At 38.4% G+C, this 19,140-nt stretch overlaps 1 protein-coding gene across 5 annotated transcripts in view; it reads right to left on the bottom strand.

Annotated features, from left to right (window-relative positions):
- The window catches only part of LOC121294833 (oxysterol-binding protein-related protein 5-like), an 83,878-nt gene that overhangs the window by 7,823 nt on the left and 56,915 nt on the right, over positions 1–19,140 (bottom strand). For all 5 annotated transcript variants that reach the window (XM_041218948.1, XM_041218947.1, XM_041218949.1 and 2 more), the window contains 14 exons: positions 15,632–15,788; positions 14,434–14,507; positions 11,213–11,293; positions 9,564–9,665; positions 8,058–8,261; positions 7,285–7,369; positions 6,044–6,206; positions 4,955–5,144; positions 2,871–3,055; positions 2,570–2,651; positions 1,901–1,999; positions 1,522–1,618; positions 1,340–1,438; positions 154–251 (listed from right to left, as the gene is read on the bottom strand). In XM_041218948.1, the coding sequence (XP_041074882.1) occupies positions 154–251; positions 1,340–1,438; positions 1,522–1,618; positions 1,901–1,999; positions 2,570–2,651; positions 2,871–3,055; positions 4,955–5,144; positions 6,044–6,206; positions 7,285–7,369; positions 8,058–8,261; positions 9,564–9,665; positions 11,213–11,293; positions 14,434–14,507; positions 15,632–15,788 (1,716 nt within the window). The remainder of the gene's footprint in view (positions 1–153; positions 252–1,339; positions 1,439–1,521; positions 1,619–1,900; positions 2,000–2,569; positions 2,652–2,870; positions 3,056–4,954; positions 5,145–6,043; positions 6,207–7,284; positions 7,370–8,057; positions 8,262–9,563; positions 9,666–11,212; positions 11,294–14,433; positions 14,508–15,631; positions 15,789–19,140) is intronic.

The following is a 19,140-nucleotide window of genomic DNA, read 5'->3' as shown; positions in this document are numbered from 1 at the left end:
TTATTAATGAACTCCTGATAAAGTCAGCTCTTGGTTTTACCCATTCCATTGTGAGTGTTATTAAAAGGTTTTGGCTACTGAGGGCAGCACTACATCAAATCATACTCTCAAAAGACAATGTAATTGCAGCTCTGCACAGTGATGGTCTCTCACCTTCAGTTTGAACTCCAGTTCTGCTGTATACTTTGTTTTTTCACATTCAATAGTAACTTTCCCTCCCAACTCCATGGTCATTGTACCATAGAGAATACCTGTAGAACAATACACAAGACACCACGTCACTGAGCATGCCCTGCGTCTCTACTGAACCCCAAAACGTCATTCACTCAATTCAGATTTCTACCACATAGGAAAAGTCAAGCAGGCAAACGTTTCAGCTAGTGCCACCTTCAGTGTATTAAAGTTTGTCTACAGCTATGGCCACAAGTTTTGCATCACCTAGAATTTTAGGATTTTAGAAAAAAAAAAAGTATATGAACATGATTTAGATCTTTTATTTAACATCATGTAATCAAACAAACTAGAAAAAGATATCGCAAAAGTCAACCAAAAGCCATAAAAGTAATACCGTATTTCATGTTAGATTTCGAAATGTCACATTTTTCAAATTTGTCAGTTTTTCATTGAGCATATGGAAAACCACAAAGAGGTATGCAATTCAACATGTTAACGTAACACTTTTGAGCAGGTTTCATTTGACTTTATGAAGCAACATTTATTAATTCTATAGGGTGATACAAAACATTTGGCCATAGCTGTTCATGACTCTTTCAGAACCAAAATTCCACGTTTACCATAAAACCTACAAATACCACCTTTGTTTATTTTGTAACTTCATAGATAGATGCCTGTTAAACATACTGGACATGGCAAAATAATGAATACATTATTATTATTATTATTATTATTATTATTATTATTATTATTATTATTATTAATAGCCCTTTCTTTACTTTGAACACCCTTTATGAGACGGTTCATCAAAACGTGTATTTATTTTGAGACAGAATCTACATCCAGTAACTACATATTTCTGGCACTAGATGGCGCCAACCTCATTGAAATGCAATGTTAAACAGGTTACTATTATGCAACAGCAGTAGATAATGTGATAGCAAAGGAATGGTCAAATGTGAAATTAAATCCACAAATGATTGAATTTGGACATATGCCACATTTCAGTCTTTGTTTCACTTAGACATTGATACAGCCAAGTTTACCTCCTGTGACATATTAGCGCCATGCCAGAGCATCTACCTTTATATGCACTTTGAAGGCAAGGTGTCCAACACTGTTATAAATGTAACTTGTCTAAAACAACAAAATAAAGCAACATCACCTCTGCAATGCGCATAGGGCATCGTGATTATGTACTCCTCATCTCGTTTTAGAAAAAAAAGCATGGCTTTCCCTTCTAGTATTGCAGATAAAGAGTTACCTAAAACAAAACAGTAACAGTTAGAATACAATTCCCCACAACAATTTATTGTGCGATTGTTTTAGAATGTTTCATTGTCTTACCATAGAACTTAGATTTGGCCAGGATATTTCCACTGATACAGAACCCATCCTTCTTGTTACAGACATAAAAGGCTGACACAGGGGGGTGATGGGATACCTAGATGAAGAAATACACCCACATTACTACAAATCCTTTTCTATATTGTGGTGCTACTGAATTTAGTGTTCCTGAAAATTGAGGGACAATGGCACAGGTTACAGACACCATGAGACATTGCCCTCATCGCTTCACCCCGGAGATTGGCAGATGATGTTAGTAAGAGCCACTAGCCACAGAGCCAGTGCACCACTCCCTGGGGAATCTCCAGTGAAGATCAGCAACTTCACACTTACAATATAGGGACCCAAAAGCTTTTCTTAACAAGGAGTTCTTACTCGCCTGTTCCGCAACGTAAAACGTGCAGCTGTCAGTCTCCGGGTGGAGCCAGCAGCAACGAAACGTCTCCCCCAGTATTGGGTTGTATGGCTTCTTCAGCCCCTACAAGAGGAACCACAAAGCACGTTGAACACCCTTGAAATGTAATTGCACCCCAAGAAACAACAATCACACTGGCACTGTTATTAGAAGAGTACTCGGTGTAATTACGTGAAGAGATCAGAGCTGAAGGCCAGGCCACTATTTAGCCAATGATGTGCAGTGTGTTTGAAGCTAGACAGTATTTTATGAATAGCAAGACAAAAGTAATGCTTATGGTTTAAAAACAGCATTTGGGCATAAAATAAACTATTTAAAAAAGGCATGTCCAAACATTTTTTTTTTATTTTCCATCAGATTTCCCAGTAAGCTTTCAATGCTTATCATTTGTTTTAAAAAAAAAAAAAAAAAAAAAAAAAAAAAAAAAAGGGTATACTGTAGGTACAGCACACCAGTGTAGAAAGACATACAGCATGTTCTGGAATGATCACAATTAAAGACACAGGGCACTTAGCTACTTTTAGACCACTAAATTTACTACTACGGATAATAAAGACTTGAGAGTCTCTGCTACTGGAAACACTGGATGCAAGATGAAACACTGGAAGTACTGAAGACTGTAAGCCTACTCACCTTTGGCTTCTTATAAAAGCCAGACAGATACCACCTCAGGACCTGCTTCATTCGACTGTATGCACTCTCTTCCACGGAAGCCCTGAAGAATTCAAAGCAGCATTAATGACTAAAACACATGCAAAACATGTTGAAAAAATAACAATTTTTTTTCTCAATTCAAAAGCTTTTAAAATATTATTAAAAATGACCAGGTGTTCCTTTTACTAAATACAAAATGAAAGACCAGCCACACATTTGGAGAGTACCCTCTATTTAATATCCAGTAAGCTGTGGGTACTGAGCCAGCGCTTGTGCTTACTGTGAGAGGAAGTCTGCATGGTAGTAGTAATCAGACAGCTTGTCCAGGAAGGAGCGGGGCTCCAGGATGAAGGTGGGCAGCACCACACGAGACAGGTCCATCCCCGGGCGCAGCTGCTTCAACATGGTCCACATCAGACCCTTGTTCTCCTCCGTGACTGTCTCCGTCTGGCATGCCACTCCAGCCTGGGGAGAGAAATTAGAGACAGAAAATTGACATTAGAAAAAGGAAGGAAATTGTATAAGAGATCTTATGAGGTTCTGGCTGCTCAAAGTGTCCGGTTACACTATTAAACAATTAATTGTGCCTGTGGCAAAGTGCCCGCCCCTGTGTGTATTTTGTGTTGTATGTTGTGTGTTAATATTGGTGTATAGTCATTGGTACACGGGATATAAACAGGTCTGTGTAACTCTACTGTTTAAAATGTATATTTGTATTTAGGCACAAGGATTGCACAGCACTTCACGTGCAAGTAAAAAATAATAAGTGAGCACAGGGAATTGCACTTTATTAATTCATGTGCAGTTGTACCGTGACTCCAATTGAATGACTGATTAGCAGTCGAGTCTCGGTACAGCTGCATAAAAGCAACATGTTTTCACTCAATCGGGGTTGTGTGTTCAGTGAGTGGAGAACAGGATTGGAGACGGAAGTAATAATAATAATAATAATAATAATAATAATAATAATAATAATAATAATAGTAGTTAAAATATCAGCTCACCATGTTTGTCTGTCTAGTCAGTTTTGTCTTTTTATTTTGGCCTCACGTGCCGTGTGCTGTTTTTGTTACAACCTTTTTATTTACTGTCTGTTCATTCATTAAATGCTGAGCGCAAGCAAGCACTCAGCTTCCCCAAAACTACACCTTTCTGTTGTTTATTTCCTGGTTCCTGGTTTCTTGTCTGACATCACCCACTGCAGCCATCTTTGTGATAGTGCCGTACGCAGTAAATTAGTGATACAAATCAGTACAGGACAATGTCCTGGAATTCTGACATTTGTAACTGGTATTACTTTTTATGCTATTTCATTTATCATGATAGCATGCATAGCCATTGCTTTGCTTCACATTTCTAAAACAAATTCATTTTCACTTTAAAAAGACCATTCGTCATAAATTAACTTACCTAACACTGAACTAAAGAAAAAAAGGCTATGTATTCTGGATGCCCTTAAACTTACCTATTTTACATAGATTTTGAAAGACATGTATTTTTACAGAGGCTGCTCTAAAGCTATATCAGAAAATGCCTTATGTAAGAGCGCTTTAAATTATTGTAAAAACAGCTTTTCACCAGTCTAATTAATACCTGTGCTGGGGGCTAAGTACCTGCTTCAGTGAATCAACAAACTGAAAGCTGTTCTTTCCAAAGTGCTTTGCCCTAGAAGAGTGAGACTTTGTTGGTTTATACAAGGACAATCTCTCCCAAGCACTGCACTGCATTGCATTAGAATTGCATCTTTCTTCATGATAACTGCATTAGCTTTGCTCAAGAGAAATGTTATGCAGCTTGTATCATCCAGTGTGATGGAATTCTACTATAGCACAAACTGTGAGAATTATTCACCTAGTGCAAAAAAAAAATTGAGTAGATAAGAAATAAGAGCCCATATCCGTTTACAATGGAACTCCTGATCCCTACTACAACTTCCTAAATGTGTAAACTGCAGCAAAGCACATTACATCTTTTACACATACACACTAACAAGTTGCACTTCGATACTTATCCCCTGCCCGGCTGTAAAATACACATCAGAGTCATCAGTAACATGTGTCCACTGTTTGACATACAGACAGATGCCTTCATACACTACACCCACATTCTGATACCTTTTGTTTCACGTTGATGACTCAAAAAACCCTTGTGGGGAACTAACTAGAAACCTCTCATAATGGTCATTAATAGAGGAAACAGTTCAATGAACCTTGCTGATCGCAACCCTTTTAACAATATCAATGAAACGATGAAAAAGAGAAACAAAACAATAATTGGAAACCAAATACCACGAAAGGTATGTGGGGAAGAGAATTATTTCATTTTGTACACCTCACTTATTCTTTCTTGAAAGCTCAAGTGTACCTCGGCCATCTCCTCTGGACCCTGCTCTACATAGGAGGTTGCCTGCAGCTCGACGAGGATGTCTTTCTGAGTCTCCGAATGGTCTGTGTCGCTCTCCTCAGTTACTCTCTGGCTGTTTTCATTGGCCCCGCAATCCGATTTGTCAGAATAGCCATCATTCTCCATATGATGATTTTCTGACTCATTCAACCTTTAAAGTAATATATAAAAGGGAGAAAAATATATACCCTACATTTGAAACCACTACTTGAAGTGGGAGGCTGCTTTTCAACATTGGAAAAAGCAGTCCTTAGTTAAAACAATTCAGTTAATATATATAGCAATGTTTTTAAAATAAACATATATGTTTGCTAAAGCATGTGTTTCTTTCAAAACTGCATATTCATGACTGACAGAAATACAATGATTCTTGGTGGTAAATCTCCCTCCCGACCTGTAAGGGTGCTAAGCAGTGAGAACAGACAGTTATTTGGGTGGGCTGGTCTAATAGTTCTTTCCCCAGGTCGGGAAGTCGGCCAGTCTGGAAGAAGGCGAGACTCTGTTCCAAGAACATATTGACCCGGAAGGGAAACGACGTGGCAGCCGCAAACTGGACAGGCGGTTGCACTCGTTTACCAATGGGTCATGTGTGACTGCATAAAAGGGGACGGAAAATTGTAATCTGTTCCTTCGCATTGGTTTGTAGTTAGTAAGAACTGAGAAGGACAGTAACAGTGAATAAATTGCTGAGTGTTGTATTTTGTTTGTATGTAATCATCTTGTACGTAACCAGACAGTTAACACAGTTCCGGAGCTGTTGCCAAGGGCCAGCACTAAACTGGAAAACACTGCACCAGTCACAAATACAAGTCACAAATCCACCACGAGCACTATTGCATGCACCCAGGACTGGTGACCGTGTTGGTATTATTGTGGGATGGATATTGTTTATTATCTGTCCTTGTATTTATACCCCGTGCTGTACACATTGGTGTGTACTGCCGGGGAACTTCTGCTTGGTAGACAAATGCATAAAATAAGTCATCATTTACGATTTGCCCATTACACATTTCTGTGCATGTCTACGTGTGTAAGTCTGGCTCTGCTTACTGGAAGATCTCGTGAGGGGACAGGGTGGATGACTGCAGCAGGTTGAGGATGTGGGAGGAGTTGGAGGAGCAGCAGAGGTCCACATCCTTGCCCTGCTTGGAGCTGAGCTTGTGGAGACTGGAGCAGCTCAGTGCCAGCTCAATAGCGTCCATCCAACAGCGACCTGCACAGAACACAGGAACGACATCGCTGACACAGCAGACCCAGCATTCACAGACACTGCGGAGGACATCGCTGACACAGCAGACCCAGCATTCACAGACATTGCTGTGGTTTACACATGGATTTCATGATTATCAATTGCAACATATATCCTAAACCACGCTGCGAAATGTAATCTGTAGGCACCTGGAGTCGCAAGGGGATATATAGAAATGACCATGAAAACCTTCTAAAAAACGGAAAGTTTCTGTAAACAAAAACAAAATCATCTCAGGGGTCATAATCCACAGGATATGTCATATCAGACATTTTGAATTAAAATGGATAGATGAATCCATACGTCTACAGGTGTAAACACTGTGCAGTGAAATGGTCAACATTCTTTGGATACCACCTGTAATTGAAGTAATCATATTGGATATAATTATTCATTTGGAACGCACATTGAAACTCGTTCGGAGACAAATTCCCCAGGAGCATCTACACATAACCCTAATCCTGACCTTAAATCTCAGTTTTACCCCAAACCTTTTACTTAGCCCTCCAGTGCATAATACAGCAATATCCACCTACGCACCACTGATTTGCTGTAAGCACGGTCATACCAGATCAATAATTACATGTAGTTATCTCTAAGTTTGATGACATAGCAAAGCCATATGTTGTAGTGTAGCATTCTCCTACATGAGATGACATAACACCTATAGAACGGGCTTACTTTTATACAATGGCCTTTATGATATGGCCCTAATTCCACTTCCATTGGAAATCATACTTCTGCACAGACACTACTATAATACTTGCAATACGGTTAGCATTTTTCAGAATCCCATGAATTAATAAACATTTGATATTCATAAATAATGAATACAAATACAGTCAATTTTAAAACCATTGAATTGTGCGTTCAATCACTGCCACTCACGAAAGATGCCCTTTAAAAAAATCATAATCTTGGTTCACTGGGTTAGTGGTTTGTCTCCTGCTATCTGCTATTTATTTTTTCAATAATAATTAAAGTCTTGTATTGGACCCCAGTGTTGTGATCATCAGAACAGTGGATGGTATGAAATCCTCACCATCAGACTCGGAGGCTGCTCTGAAGATGAGATAACTGCTGGGTAGTGGCTGTATGAATGAGCCTACATTCTCCCCCTTTGGACCCTGGAATAGAATAGAAGTTTTCTTAAACAAGACGATTTAACAATATACATTGAGAGCTGTCAAATGAACAGCTAGCTACTGTTGTTTTTGCAATCAGTCAGAGAATACAATAAGTTCACTGCAGCTGAAGCGGACCAGCCTGCTTTATGTAGGTACTCAACTTTATATGTTAATGATTATTATTTATTTTATTTTTTTTGGTTAGCACCATTTTCAAAATCACACGTTGTTTGCCAACAGCATATGAAGGAAATTTGGCCCACCTGCACTGGAATGACTTCTACGCCTAACAGTTTTCCTGAAAATCATGAACTTTCTTTAAAAGTGATTGTAGCCAACCAAATACTTCCATAAGCCCTTCTTGACATGCATTCCATTGCCTTTTAACGTCTCAAATGTGCAGTTAACACGATATCACAAACATGCATTTTCATTTTAAAGCACTACATCTGGTACTGCACAAGGTAAAAGTAAGTTATATGTTGCTTGCCTTTCAGGAAGTCTGTTACACTTGCACTTCCTGGCTCATTTCAGCTCAGCAGTGTCTTCGGGGTCAAGACTCTTACTGGCTGCAAAGCGTGTCAGTCATTAGGGGAATCAGCTGGTTGGTTACTAACTAACAGGAAAGGTCTGAGGGACATGAAATCACAATCTAACTGTCCTTAGATTCCTGGACCCCCACTCTCACCTTCATGGCCCAGATGGACTTGTCCAGTGGGTGGTAGAGTTTGAAGCAGAAGCCATCTTTTTTGGAAGGCCTCTCGATGAGCTTGCAGGCGTTGAGCAGAGCGGTCCCCACCCAGTGGTCCACCTTGGGGGTCTTAAAGATCAGCAGCACCCCAGGCTTCAGCATGCACCACAGCTTTGTCCAGCTCTTGAGAGAGCCGCGGATCTGAAAGACCACCATCCCCAATTAGGATTGCACTGGCTTATGGATGGATAGCACACATCGCAGAAATGTATTTAGACAGCTTGTCGCATCCTCAGTGCTACATTAATATTTGTATCAGCTACGCTTCTCTAGTATATTAAAAGTAATCTAATGAATCACTGTACATGAAGTGGGACAAAGAACTTATTGAAAACAGAGCAGCGATTACCAAGGATGACAGAGGGAAGCTAACATCTGTTATTAAAACATGGAAGCACCGCTGAGAGTATTTCATGGATATGAATCTTGTAATTTATTTATTACAATATAATACATCTTCATGCCACCCCTGTGTACTAGGTATATATAATTTGTTGAAAATACTTTTTAAGATTCCCCAGTGGGACAACTGAAATAATATACTCTATACAGCAGAACATTTAATACCAAACAAATAATATTTGTAGCATTGTTCATATATTAAAAATCTTTTTTTTTTGTTTTGTTTTCATAATGTAGGTACATTCATATTGTGATTAACTTAAAATAACTTACTAAATGTCAAGGTGTGTTTGAAGTATTTACTATTGCATAACAGGAAAATATTGGTATTGTGGAAACTGCACAGGGCAGACTGAGGTCTGAGAAGTAAAAAGCCTGCTGTTCAATTTCTCTTCATATGCTCCGTTACTCACTGCTCTTTCACTCTTGGACTCCAATCCACTGTAATTTGGCTGCCATTGTGAAAAAGGATTTTGACAGCAATACAACTGCAATAAATCATTCATGAGCGAGCATTACCATGGTAGGTGACCCTGTCTGATGTGTTAATGGCCATTACTCAGGGTTCAAAACCTTAAAAATCAGATGCACATGTGCAGAGCTACTTGTTTAGGAACTAAGAGATGGAGGGACATTCATTAGCTTCCAATGGACTATATCAATCAAATGTTAAGCAAATGGAGAGCTGCCAGGCAATGCAGACACTGTACCATCACATCACCTAGACACAAGACCATACAAGAACAGTACTCTATACCCTATAAGGGGTTCAAAGTATAGATAACAGTGTCCAGGCTGTGCCAAGGTGCCGATCTTCACTGGGGATTCCACAGGCGGCGCTGCATTGGCTTTGGCGCTCACATGGATTACGAAGCAAAATGGTCAGGGACTGCATCTGCTCATTGCACAACAGTATTGTGGGGAGTTTCTAATGCAAGGCAGTCCGAAATTATCGATTTTATATGTATCTGACCTGATCAGCTTAAAGATTGCAACACTGGTACTGGCAAATCTCCCGAGTCAGCTGCAAGTCTGGCCTACCTTCAGCCAGTTGGCCATGATTACCACACTGGGGTCCTTGAGTGTTGTGAACAGCTCCTTCGCTGCTCTCTTCTTCTCCTGTCTGTAATTCTTCTTCTGGACCTGCTCAAAATAGCACAAGCGCATTGGTGTGGATTTCACAGCTGAAGCATTTAACAGAGTAAGCACCTCACAAAACCACAGTCAGTCAGAAAGCGTCTTTTCTGTGTTCTGAACTGTGAGCTTCTTATCGAAGGGGGTTGCTGTACACTGAATATATATTAAAGTAGGTGCTTATGTATTGTGGGATGCAGCTATACATGGTGTAAATTCATGGGTTTATATGCAGGGTCATTTTACTTAAAGAAAATCTAACTACAATCCAATGCTCTTCTATGAATTTTACTAATTTAGCACGCACTAGTATTAACCAGGTCTTGCATGTGCACTGCTCTGTAGCCATTGGTGTGTTTTAACACTTGTGCAAGCGAATACTTGAAAGCAAAATACAGGCTGCATTTTTCACTGAAAACAGTGACTATATAAGTACTTATAACACACACTGGCTGGATTTGAACCCGTATCCAAGAGTACAATGCTGGAGTTTTACTGGAATGTTTCACTAGGTGGCACCTATTTCATATTACTGAAAACCCTGTAAAGTGGTCATTTTAACAGTGAATGGCAGGAATGAAGTGCAACTTTCTTCAGATCTGCGACAGGAAGCTGGAGCTGTATGAACACTCACTATATGCAGTATCTGTATCACTTCCATGTAACAGTATGGTACTGAACAGTTTTCAGATCCACTACAGACAGTTTTCCCTTCTGTTTTAAAGGCCTTGCATCCTTTTTTCACAAAACCGGAAGTGGCAAGACTCTGAACCCCAGTAAAAACCAAATAAATACTGATATATACAACCACTCACCAATTAATTTGATTTTTTTGTCAACAAAGACCCGCAACACTAATATTTGTTAAGTTAGCTTCATATATTACAGCACTATGTTACCATGTCTGTCACTTCCATAACAGGTCTTGTCTGTTTTCCTGTGTTCTGCAAAACTTGCAGCATTTATTTTATTTAAAAAAGGAAATATTTTACATTCCAAGATTTAAGAGATTTTTTTACTGTACATCATTGTGGAAACTCTGGAAAATGTGTTACACACACAGTGCAAGAACTCTGCTCCCTGAGGCAATTGTTACCTTGCCTCAGAGCGGTACCATGTTACTAGGGCAACATGCTTTTGAGGTACGCTCAGCAGAATGTTCAAATGCTGTAGCTGTACTTAAGAAAGTGTTCGAGAAAAAACGTATAATTATTTGTTAACATTTCACAGTTGATAAAATATACTGTTAACGTCACATGTGTTGGCGAACCAGCAACTTCAGTTTTTCAACAACGAGGGCTGCCTTGCTGGCTCTACAGATTTTCTAACACACAGTAGATGATGGCGATTTTTACTCTGGTCTGGATCAGGCGTTCTGAAAACTGATCCTTGACTAACTCACTGGATTCTGTGATTTTTGTATGAAATGTATTTTTTCTGTAAATTGTGTTTATTTCATTAAATTGAAGGTATTTAGCTAAATTAAATGCATCTAGACCCAGCATGACAGAAGCCTAACCGCAACATAACCCCCAGCCCCCCTGGAGGGAACGCACCTTGAGCGACTCCTTCTTTGCCATCTTGTCAGTAGGCGAGGTGAACTCCTTATCATGGCCATTGGAGAGCTTGGAATCAGACTGGGAAATAAATACAAAATGAAAAACGGGAGATTTTCAACGAAAGCTAAAATCCTGCCAAAAAAGTAACTCTAATGGAACAAGGAGTCTACAAGTTAACAGACAGCCCTCTTAGTATCACAATGTTTTAACATGTCTTGAAGACAGACTTTGGCACATACTTAACACTGCACAACAGCACTGAATTTGGCTGAAAGTTAGTTAGAGACATTATAAATAATTCAAACTTAACATATGAACAACGGAACTCGGACTGATAGAAACAGGTAGACAGATTCCATTATCCCCTAGATTCTGTTTCTTTCAAACTGCTTGCGTCACAAAATTCCTGAGCATCGCAATTGGATAAGCACTTCTCCAGATAAGACTCTAAAGAGAGACGTTTGCTTTTACTGTAAGATTGGTGCCTTTATAATGTACAACTGTCTAGTTTTGTGCTGGACCATTAATTAAAGCAGGTTAATTTCCTGGACACATTTTCTTCTTTTTATATCTTCCAATAAAAATGCTAATTTACACCACAGTGACTGCAGCACAATGTCTGTCAAGTTAATTAAAATTTATCACAAAAGGGGCTTATAAAGCCAATGATTCATTCTTATAAAAGGGCATAAATGGTTCAATAAACCTCTACTGACATCCCAATGGTTGAATTGGAAAGTCCCTCTGAACCCAATACAGGGAGCTTCCAGGCACAGTGTAGGCAGCTTTCAGTCACACGCAGACAACAGTGTCACTACAAACACCACAAGCAGACAGGCAGACAGGCAGGCAGCGGTGACCATTGAGTTTGACCTGCTCATAAAAGATAAGAAAACCTCAAGCTCTGGATTTGCATGTTATTACACTGCTGCAAACAGCCTGCTTGAAGAGCCTACAAGGTTTTATCCTTGTTTCACAGACTTGAGTCACCAGACTAGATTTGATAAGCTATGTCGTTATATGCTATAGACTCACAATAGAGTAATACTGTATGTCAGTGAGATCCATCCAATTAGAGGTGTCAGTTACAGTATACGGTAAAAAATGTAAATTTGACAGACAGCTTCCACACACCTTCAGACGATGATACTCACTGACCTGATCTAAAGAATGATAAAGCCAAGTTTCATCGCAATTTGACAAGTGGTTTTCTACAGAAAAAAAGGGTATATAGTATATAATATTTAGTTTACCCCCAGATTCTGATACTATCACTAAGCTAAAGAAGGTTCTTCACAAGTTTCATCACTGGCCAATTGTTCTCTTCAAAGGTAATCAAAATTGAAAAATATGATTTATGTATGAACCTACAGTAATGAAGGGGCATTCATGATACAGCTTGCTTTAAAAAATAAATAAATAAATAAATAATCATACTGCCACCTCTCGGATTTCTTTCATCTGCAAATTCAATTCCAAAACGGTGACATCACAATTGACCACCTATCTCAGCAACTTAATGGTGTTCTCATTCTCACATTTCCCGATAAATTCAATTAGTAAAGGTTTGTTATGAATAGAACACATATCATAATTGGATTATAAATAGTAAAGCAGTATATAAAATAGGAGTTAAAGGATTAGTCAAATAACTGATAACTGTTTAAAATTATTTAATGCCAACAGAATAAAATACACATCTGTTATCTTCTTCATAATTAAAATCTTAAAGTCTATTTGTGATCAGGCATAGAAAAAGCTTTAACAGAACAAGAAGGTCCTTCCCAAAGGTCTAGAATTTAATTATACAACTTGCATTGACTGGTAAACTGTATAAAGATGCTAATCTCATGACATGAAACCAGTGTCTGATAACGTCGAGCTGATAAGTAGTGTTCTCCACACTTCAGGAGGGAATCTCTGGGCTAATCTAAAGAACTCTGTCTTTGCACTCCATCAATAATATTGCTAACTGGACTAAGTTCCCTGCTAGGCTTGTCAGTTAAACCTCCCAAGGTTCTCCTCTAAGCCACCGTCGATTCGAACACGACTAACCCTTTCCCTGCTGAGTCTTGACAGCAACCCTTCGCATGGATTAAGCACTGGAAAGAATTTTGTTCTAGGAATTTCTTGTAGTGGAGTTACTGTGGTACTTATGCAGTATTTTACTTTTTGGATATTAACCCAGTACATTGTGTTGGGGGTATACCATACATGTTTAATGTTTTGTATTTTTCAGTAATCTTTGGTACAGAATCTAGACTAGTTTTGCAAACTCTATCTTTGCAAAAAAAGGTTTACCTAGGATAACTAAATTAAACCATTCTTATACTGAAAACAAAAAATAACAATGGACAAACAGCAGCCCCTGATTATGATGTGATACATTCACCTGCTAATTCCTTGTACCAAACAGTCTGTATTACGTGGAAATATCCACCAAATACTGTTTAGAATTTTATTCAAGTATATATTATAGAAATATAGTATGGGGTGACATAAGAAAAGCTGATGTCCACCTCATGATAGATAGAATGTTGCCATGTAAACTTTTTACATTTCTGTATGTGCACAAAATATCTCCCATTCTACATTCTCACGCGACAGCCTCAAAAGATAGAAAAACACACTAGAAACTTCTGTGTTGACAGACCCCACAGCACCTCAGACCATGGTTAAAATATTCTGCGTCAGACAAATTCCAGGGAACGGTCTGTTGCATCTCCTCCCTTTCTACACACTTCTGAACATAAGCTGCCCTGCTCAAGAGCCGATTGTTAAGATGGCTTAGGCAGATTTATAAAAGCACCACTTTAGTCTTGAACAAAATCACACACTCAGTTAAATACAGTGCACACTGCTGGTACTTTAGAAATCAAAGATAATGCAATTGACAGGGTACTTGTTTTATATTACAACACTAACTGTGCTCTTGTTCTGTTTCATTTTCACAAATGATTTACAGTTATACCATTAATTTGCTGAAGCCACAAAAAAATAACTGGATCCTGTGACATTCTATCCCCAAGGCCTACTGTATGAACTTTGTGAAAGCTGCAATTACACAACAATGGGGAAACAAAAGGATCTCTCACAAGGTGCCTGGCAGCGGTGTCCATGAAGCAGAGTCCATCAGGACATTGACAACCATGTTGAATTAAAAGGTTGCAGGCGGTTTACAGTACAGCTGTAGGTGTTACACAACAGAAGCTACTCACCTTACTGCTGGACATGGGAGTGTTGCTGATCTCATCTTTCAGAACTGGTAGACCGTTCCTCTCAATAGCGGTATCTGCCATTCACACAAACAACAGGCACCACTTTAGGTGGAGAATAAGGGAGGTCAAGTGAAGAACTGAGCTGCACAACTAGGATGAGACAGTTAAACTGTTTAGATGTAAAAAAAAAAGAAAAAAAAGAAAAAGGATTTCTCAACCCAGTATTTTGTTTTAATAAATTAGTTTCACTTTTGGCCAAAATTTTTTTTATAAAAAAAGACACTCTGTTGACTTAACGGGAAAAAAAAAAGTGGGTTTTCAGTACAGTCTCAGCGTATTCACTCATTATTCAGGAGTGTGTGTGGAAACCCACGGTCCCAACAAGAGTGAACTTCATAGCAAAACCTGCCCAGACTCACTACGTAAACTAAACTGGTCCTGTATTAATTGTATGACAGATGTATGGCTGTGATACATTTTTCTCTGAATGATTGTAATAACTTCCAAAAAATCACTGTGGACTGTAAAACCGGTACTGGATCGAAGATAAAGAGTGTTTGTTTTCTGTTCTCGCAACACACAACTCATTTCAATCAGGGAGCTGGTATTGTTGGTGATCTGGAGAAAACTTAAGAAATGTATTCCCCCCATATTTCATGTAGGACCCATGATGTGTAAAACATCAAAATAAAATCAGGATTCTGTTTAAAAATACTTTGCTGCTATTCTGACAGCAAGCATTAATTTCTTGTTAAATCTTACCTGTCCTTCACTTCCATTTGCAACACACAGTAGGTCTCAAATACAGTTTTGAAAGAAACACATGTTGTAATAAATCAGGATCTGATATTAGGTTACAGAAAGTTTCCAGTTTCTATGCTTCGCTCTGAGGAAGTCAGGTCAGCGAATAGGGGAAGCAGCTGGTCAGTTAGTGTTACATAACACCTTGCAAAGTTTACATGAAATGCAAGACATTACCTTCGCAGTGTCCTAGTATCCTAGTGTGGAACATGTGTAAAACTGTGTTTCTTTCAGAACTGCACATTTGAGACCAATGTACTGTGTGAATAAAACTGCACAACACGTTCATGAAATAATTTTGTATAAACTACCTTTAAGGTTCTCTCAACGATGAAAGCCAGTACGATCATGGCCCTAGCAGATAGCAGTGCATGGTGGCACAGGGGCAGCGGTTTACCTGGACTCAGGGGGTAGATGTTGTTGTCTCCCCCGTAGGAGAGGTTCCTCGTCAGCTTGTGTGGATCGATCTTCTGAGGAGTGGATGTGTTCGGACAGAGAGAAAACCTTCGACGAAACAAGTTCTCCTCCTTCATCCTCTGGGCTGTGTGCGTTTTCTAAACAGAATTAAAAACATGTATTCAATAGCATTGGAATAGCACATCAACGCTAAACAAACTCTTGTCATGTGATTTAAAGTGATTGTAGCTACCAAAATAGTTCCACACCAGGCATCATGTTTTTAAATTAAAATACTACATGTGCTTATTCAGAACTGCACATTCAGAACTACATTCATAGTGCAATACATTATTTTGTTTGCTCCAATTACTTTAGAATATAGCTTGACACTTATCAAACTGTTACACACTGTTAAATAAGTCTGTTTCATAAATATCTTTATTAAAACAGACTTTAAACAAGTCACGAGTTAAAGCTGAACTACACTGACACTGGCAATAGTATATGCTGTAGAACTAATAGCACGAGGTGTGACAAGTCATTTTTTTTCCCAGCTGCTACGCATGACAAGAACACAGCACACCTGGAATGTGATCTAAGGAAGTGTTTTGCAAGGAGATCAACACAATTATGGAACACACACATGGTTAGGCAGGCTTCAGTATTAAAAGATCTTCAGGATTTTCATGTAGGGCCCCGTTTTCCACTGTTTACAGCAATGTGAAAGGTATGACTAGTGATTACAAACTTAGTAATTAAACTTTCCTTTTACTCTTAAGTTACCATTATTTCCATATCGCATGCTACTTTAAATCATGGATATTGAACGGGGTATTTTCAACACATAATAAAAGGAAAGTGGAAAATGTAGGCTGTGGTTTCCTTCCTCTAAATTGGAGTGAGACACTAGATTGTGGTTAGAATTTTTATTTTTCAATGACGTTTTTCCTTCAATACCATACTTTTACTGATCTGTGTTTCTCGTTTCAGGCTCTGGAATTTGATGTACAGTACAGTGCCCTTTCCTCGTGACTAACTGTTCCTGGATAGAGATCCTTCTACCTCCCGCTGATATTCTCAATTGTCTCAATGTAATCTACTTATTTTACACCTCAGCACCAGCCTGGTGTTTTCTTTCTTTTGCTTTAACTCCTTATCAGTTTTAATTCGTCATGTGGGGCAGGATTATAAATAGTAAATCTCTCTGTGTATTCATAATATTTCCCATGCAATACTGCAATCGTTTGTCCTAACAGACCACAATACAATCCTGAAAGAGGAATTCAAAAATACACATACAGCTTGATTTCCATTCCACCCCAGTGCCCCCTACTATAGAAAAATACACTGCGCAGAAAAGTAAAATAGCCCAGTAAAGTAAAACTTGCGTTCAATAGGGAGAGCTCTCTGCCGTGGTGCTACATAACATAAGTTAGTTCTTATTGAACGGTATGTTACGGAGAGAGAACTTTCAAGATGGTGGAGAATACACAATTTTTTGATTAATTTATGGAAGATGGTGCAGAAAATCTGCTGTTTAATGGCTCTATTTCATCGAGAGCCAACACCATGGCTTTAGCGGCAGTGTATTCAAACACATGTGAGGGTCCTGCACAGATTGAAAACTACGTTGAGAGCATTGTTCCTCAGTACTGTGGTTGTTGCATATTGCATGTTTTATTTACAGGTGGCTACAGTGCAGTTTACACTTGCAATTAAAATGTTTCTATTGTATGTAAGTATTGTTGCATAGCAAAATAAAATAAAAATTGAAAAAATAATTCTTTCAACAATATTCAACCCAGTAACATTTCCAAAGAAATAATTCAAACACACCTGTGAATGACTTTACAAAACACATTAAATTAACAGCTACAGAATATATGGTAGTTATTTTGGGAATCTGGAACCAACTCCCCAGTAATGTTGTTGAAGCTGACACCCTGGGATCCTTCAAGAAGCTGCTTGATGAGATTCTGGGATCAATAAGCTATAAACAACCAAAACGAGCAAGATGGGCCGAATGGCCTCCTCTCGTTTGTAAACTTTCTTATGTTCTTATACTAATTTGTTTCAAGATGAAAGTACCATATTTCTTTTTTATGATATTTTTAGGCATGTTACCTGAAATAGTTTATAGTTTAAATATTTGAATATTGAAGAGATGCATGTAAAATACGGAGGCCAGCAGGATGTGTACAGTGTAAAAGTTTCAAATGCATTCAATATTTATTCAGTGTTTTCCATATCTGTACAGTTCACATATGCTGCGCATATGGACAGTCTAGCCCACATCACCATAAAGATATAATGGAGGGCTACTTTGATTGGTTGCAAAAATCAGTAATATGTTAACATACATTTAGGTAATTATTGTAAACAGAATGTACAGTAAAACATCCATCTCTTACAACAAAGCTCTTACCTGTAGTATCAACCCAACTTCAGAAAACTGTGTCGGGTTATAACAAAAAAGCAGCACATTTTAAAAGGATGTCCTAAATTGGAAAATACTTCATTCAAATATATCTACAGAACAGTATTGACACCATTATCAGAACTTTTATTCATAATATAGTTGACTGAAAATGTTGTTTATATTGTGGTGGTTTATAATATGTGTTCCAGCAGTGTTTGTAACTGTTTGCGAGTATCATCACTTGCATGTTTTTTTTTAATACAATTTATTTTCCAATATTATATGCAACACTTATATAGGAAAGCATGTTTATTCAGTCTGGACAAACATTACTTTGCTCATGTTTCTAAACTTGCTTCCTTGAATCCCCCACTCTTCAAAAGCCATGCAGCTTTTTAAAACAAGAATTTCTCATGCTCAGAAATGTCTAGAATAGTTATTTCTAAGTATCCAGTTTTACAAATCATTTCCTCTGCAGTTTCCCACCCTCTCATCTCTCAAAGCCAGGCCTTTCAGACATTGCAGATAACAACCCTCCCCCTCCACACACTGGAGCGCTGACCTCAGCTGACCTCTGTGATGCAGGAAGTGATTCACAAACAGTAGCCACTTGAGGGACACTGAGGTGAAAACACAGGATGCAATGTATAAGCTTACTGCTTCAGTGACCACACAAACCTAGATGCTTACTTGCACACGATAAAACGTTTGAACAATGTCTATTTCTAGTGTCATAAAAAAAAAAAGAAAAACATATTGCATGGTTTTGTGGCGAAAGCTGTGGTTATCTTTTTGCTAGAGCTTAAAAACTGACTACAGTTATTGAGGGTAATTTAACTGAAAATGTATGTAAAGCAGGCACTGTCTCTGTAGAATATACATCCACTAGCCAAGAATCTTAGGTCACAGTGAGGTTCTGAGAACTTCAAGATATTACAGCAGCTCTGATAATGCATACATCTGTTTCTTTCAATCTAGGCTGTGTAGCAAATATCCTGCTCAATGAGAAAGTTACATAAGTACATAATAATAATACAACCCAAAGAAAATCTGAAATCTAAAAACATTTGTACACTGTATGGAACAAG

This window comes from Polyodon spathula, chromosome 19 (assembly GCF_017654505.1).
Source record: "Polyodon spathula isolate WHYD16114869_AA chromosome 19, ASM1765450v1, whole genome shotgun sequence".
Taxonomy (NCBI): Eukaryota; Metazoa; Chordata; class Actinopteri; order Acipenseriformes; family Polyodontidae; genus Polyodon; species Polyodon spathula.
Note: the sequence above shows the minus strand (reverse complement) of the source record. Positions and strands in the feature narration are given on the sequence as shown.